This window comes from Hyalella azteca, unplaced genomic scaffold (genome assembly GCF_000764305.2).
Source record: "Hyalella azteca isolate HAZT.00-mixed unplaced genomic scaffold, Hazt_2.0.2 contig984, whole genome shotgun sequence".
NCBI classification, from domain to species: domain Eukaryota; kingdom Metazoa; phylum Arthropoda; class Malacostraca; order Amphipoda; family Hyalellidae; genus Hyalella; species Hyalella azteca.
In genome coordinates this window covers 16,715-21,185 of record NW_025931317.1, presented here as the reverse complement: position 1 = coordinate 21,185, position 4,471 = coordinate 16,715, and the positions used below count along the sequence as shown (strand labels likewise).

Below are 4,471 nucleotides of genomic sequence, written 5' to 3'. Positions count from 1 at the left end.
TATATCCAGGTATACATATATAGACGAGGGAAGTGGTCTCAGCCAGCACATTAGTTGACGGCATGGAAGTAAAGGCTTAACCCACAACTCTGGTAGGAATAGCATTATGGATAAGAGGACGCGTGTGCCGGCATGGCAGCTGTCTCTTATACACATCTTTTTTTTTGTCCTACAGATGGAGGCGCCATCACCACCATCACCTTCTTCTGCATCACTACCTTCAACACAACCACTTCCTTCATCACCACTTCCTTCAACACAACCACTTCCTTCATCACCACCATCACCTTCTTCATCGGCATCACTTTCTTCAACACAATCACTTCCTTCATCACAATCACCTCCTTCATCACCGCTTCCTTCAGCACAACCACTTCCTTCATCACCACCATCACCTCATTCATCAACATCACTTCCTTCAACACAACCACTTCCTCCATTGTCATCACTTCTTTCATTACCATTATCACCACTTCCTCCATTGCCATCAGAATCACCTCATTCATCACCATCACTGCCTTCATCACCACCACTTCCTCCATTGCCATCACCATCACCTCCTCCATCACCTCGTCCTTCATCACCATCACCTCCTTCATCGGCATCCTCTGCATCATCACCACCACCATCTCCGTCACCACCACCACCCTCTGTACCACCCCGCACCCCCGCCCCGCGGCGCCGTGGGGCCCCCCTCCCCCCCACGGGGGGGTCGGCGCGTCGTCAGTACGCCTGTAGGACCTGCTCCTTCAGGAGCCGCTGGCAGAGATCCTACGCCCGGCACCTCATCCTGCACACGAGGCAGGGCATCCTACGCTGCTCCTACTGCCCCTACGAGGTAGGGGGACTAGCAGGGCATCCTACGCTGCTCCTACGAGGTAGGGAGACAAGCAGGGCATCCTACGCTGCTCCTACGAGGTAGGGGGACAAGCAGGGCATCCTACGCTGCTCCTACGAGGTAGGGGGACAAGCAGGGCATCTTACGCTGCTCCTACGAGGTAGGGGGTCAAGCAGGGCATCCTACGCTGCTCGTACGAGGTAGGGGAACAAGCAGGGCATCCTACGCTGCTCCTACTGCCCCTACGAGGTAGGGGGACAATCAGGGCATCCTACGCTGCTCCCACTGCCTTTACGAGGTAGGGGGACAAGCAGGGCATCCTACGCTGCCCCTACTGCCCCTACGAGGTAGGGGGGACGAGCAGGGCATCCTACGCTGCTCCTACTGCTCCTACGAGGTAGGGGGGACGAGCAGGGCATCCTACGCTGCTCCTACGAGATAGGGGGACAAGCAGGGCATCCTATGCTGCTCCTACTGCCCCTACGAGGTAGGGGACAAGCAGAGCATCCTACGCTGCTCCTACGAGGTAGGGGGGACAAGCAGGGTGTATTCCATATATAACTGAACTATATAATATGATTACATTATTAACTCATAATAATATGCTTATAGTATAATATTATTCGCAGACGAACAGCAGCCACAACTTGAAGCTGCATGAGAACAAACACACGGGCTCGAACATGTTGCAGTGCCCGCATTGTGAGTACACGACCGTGTACAGGAATAATTTAAATCTACACATATCCAGACACACGGGCTCGAACATGTTGAAGTGCGAACATTGCGAGTACACGACCGTGTGCAAGTCACAGTTAAAGGTACACATATCCAGACACACGGGCTCGAACATGTTGGAGTGCCCGCATTGCGACTACACGACCGTGCACAAGGGGCACCTCAAGGCACACATGCCCCGACACACGGGCGTCGGATGGCTCGTGTGCACCGTATGCGGATACAAGACTGGCGATCGCAGTAATTTCCACAGACATACTCGTCGCCATGACGACAGAAATCGTGCTAAACGTTGCCATGGCGCCAGAAAAATAAGTGAAAACCTACGTGCATCAGAGTCTCAAAGCCAAAGCCTTGACTCGTCAAAAGCCCCATGCCTCGACTCACCTAAGACCCAAAACCGCCGCCTTGACCCACTAAAGAAGCAGCATGACTCACTAAAGCTACAAAGCAAGCAGCTGAAGTGTCCCCACTGCCCCTTTTTTACCAAGCGGGCCCACTATTTACATCGCCATGTCAGGGAGATGCATGGGGTGGGTTACTATTGCTGCCAGAGATGTGACTACAATTGTGACCTCCTACGCCATCTTACCCAACATGAACGTGAATGTCGCAAGAAGATGAAAAATAATTGAAGAGGAGGTTAATCAAGCAAGTTCGAGTTGTTTTTCGTCGCCAGGCGTCGCTATGGGGACGGTGATGATGCGGAGCGTTGCTATGGCGACGGGAATCGTGCCAAGCGTTGCCATGGGGACGGTGATGACGCCAAGGTTGCTATGGCGACGGGGATGACGCTAAGCGTTGCCATAGGGACGAAAATCGTCCAAGCGTTGCTATGGTGACGAGGATGAACAGATTTTAACGCATTCGGTTAAAGAAGAATTCAAAATGAGCAAATTGAAAGAAGAAAACATGGAGGACGTGAAATAAAATGATTTCTTTTGATAGAGGAAACCGTGATTGTGTATAGATGGGAATAATAATAAGTCTTTATAGGTAGTTTTTAGAAAGGAGTAGATTTTGTTTTCATATTGAAAATGAATTGTATTTAGAAAGAATACTGTTATGTTCTGTTGATGATGGGAAAACCGTTTTTTATTTTATTTCAGAGAAGTTTCGTTTTTCACGGGATATTTCCCTACTGAATTTTTCTTCTTACACAATTTGACTGGAAATTTTATAGAAGTTTAAGTAGAAATTGTGTTACTATTTTGGGTGATTTGGAAAGGAAATTGTAGAGTATCTTTGTGGCTAAGATACGTACCGTGCAGCGGAGTATCTTTGTGGCTAAGATACATACCGTGCAGCGGAGTATCTTTGTGGCTAAGATACATACCGTGCAGCGGAGTATCTTTGTGGCTAAGATACCGTACAGCGGAGTATCTTTGTGGCTAAGATACCGTGCAGCGGAGTATCTTTGTGGCTAAGATACCGTGCAGCGGAGTATCTTTGTGGCTAAGATACATACCGTGCAGCGGAGTATCTTTGTGGCAAAGATACCGTGCAGCGGAGTATCTTTGTGGCAAAGATACCGTGCAGCGGAGTATCTTTGTGGCTAAGATACATACCGTGTTTGTCTAGTTTCTAGTCTGTAATTTAGTGGAGAAAATACGGCATATATTTGCCGTATTTATTTAATACGGAAATTTTTTTCACGTTTTTTCAATTATTTTCAAGCGCTCAAGTGTCTCGTCTCGTTGAATTGCTTGCCACCGGAATTTCATGTAATTTGTAATCGTTCTTTTAAAAATAAGTTTATAAAGCTTATCGTTGTTTCAATCATCGCAAGTAGTGTCTGAAATTAGCTTTATGTAATTCTCAACATAATTTCTCAAATTTCATCACATTGTTTGATTATGAGTTTAAAATGTTAGTAAATTACTGCCTTTGACAGTCAAAAATAGATGAACAGGTCAAATTCTCCTGGAATGAACAATTAGGTTGAAAGCTCCTGGAAGGCTAAAGTAAAATGTTTTCCTTATCTTAATTAATCTAATAATTTATTATCATGTTTGAGAAATAAATTCATCTGTGAAAACAATACAGGGAGTAAAACATACTCTTAGGATTTATCAAAAGTGTAGTCTTTTTTAAAAGAAAGAATTTCAAAGACTTAATATCTAATCAGAGATAGGGAAATTTCCAGAAGAACATTGATAGCTTGCTCAAGCATCTTAGAGACCATAAAAATAGGTTAATAATGATCAAATATCATAATCATTTATTTCTCAAGGTTGTGATTTATTGCCTCTCTTAAAGTAATTTGTTTTTCTAAACATTACATTTGTCTCACCCAGTCGTTTGAGGTCTCGGATGATCCAGGGCTTGAGGCCAATAATATCCGAGTATTGCTTGTTCTTTGTCTCGTCCGTCACCCAGTCCGCCATGGAGGTTTCTTGAACTTTTTCTTAACACAATCAAAGGAATTTTGCCGACAAACCAANTGGACTAGATAAAGCTATGGAAAAATATATGTTCAGATTTGAAATGCCTAGCTCCTTATCGAACCGGGTGGAAGTCTAGTAGCTACTTCAAACTATCGTCAGTCATGAAAAGATCCGGTCAAATGACACAATTTTAGATCTTCTGTGAACAAGGCACGAAAAAAGGAAAAGAATCGGCGACAGGCCACATCAGGCCTACACTCCAGCGCCGAGATCACTATGTTATGTTATGTTAATTGGTTTTGGAGTTTTATGGATATGGATTTTAGGGATATATGTACATATAGAGGGATCCAAAGAAATGGTGTCCAAGAAGGTGAAAAGAATCGTTGCTGATGCCGTAGACGTTGCTGATGCCAGAAACGAAAACTCGGAAGAATGTCAGATGTGGAAACGATGGAATGAAATCTTCCAGAAAACAAAGTGCACCTAAAAGTTACAACGATTTCGT

The 4,471-nt window shown here is 45.3% G+C and overlaps 1 protein-coding gene across 1 annotated transcript; it reads left to right on the top strand.

Annotated features, from left to right (window-relative positions):
• Positions 1-698: 698 nt before the first annotated feature.
• Positions 699-3,333, top strand: LOC108673346 (zinc finger protein 77-like). The gene is made up of 2 exons (XM_018161152.2): positions 699-838; positions 1,468-3,333. Exon 2 carries the CDS (start codon positions 1,522-1,524, stop codon positions 2,209-2,211), a length of 690 nt encoding a protein of 229 aa, XP_018016641.1. The 5' UTR covers positions 699-838; positions 1,468-1,521; the 3' UTR covers positions 2,212-3,333.
• The last annotated feature ends 1,138 nt before the right edge of the window (positions 3,334-4,471 follow it).

Excerpts from the sequence above, each read along its gene's own strand:
- LOC108673346 (XM_018161152.2), top strand. The coding sequence starts at position 1,522 with ATGTTGCAGTGCCCGCATTGTGAGTACACGACCGTGTACAGGAATAAT.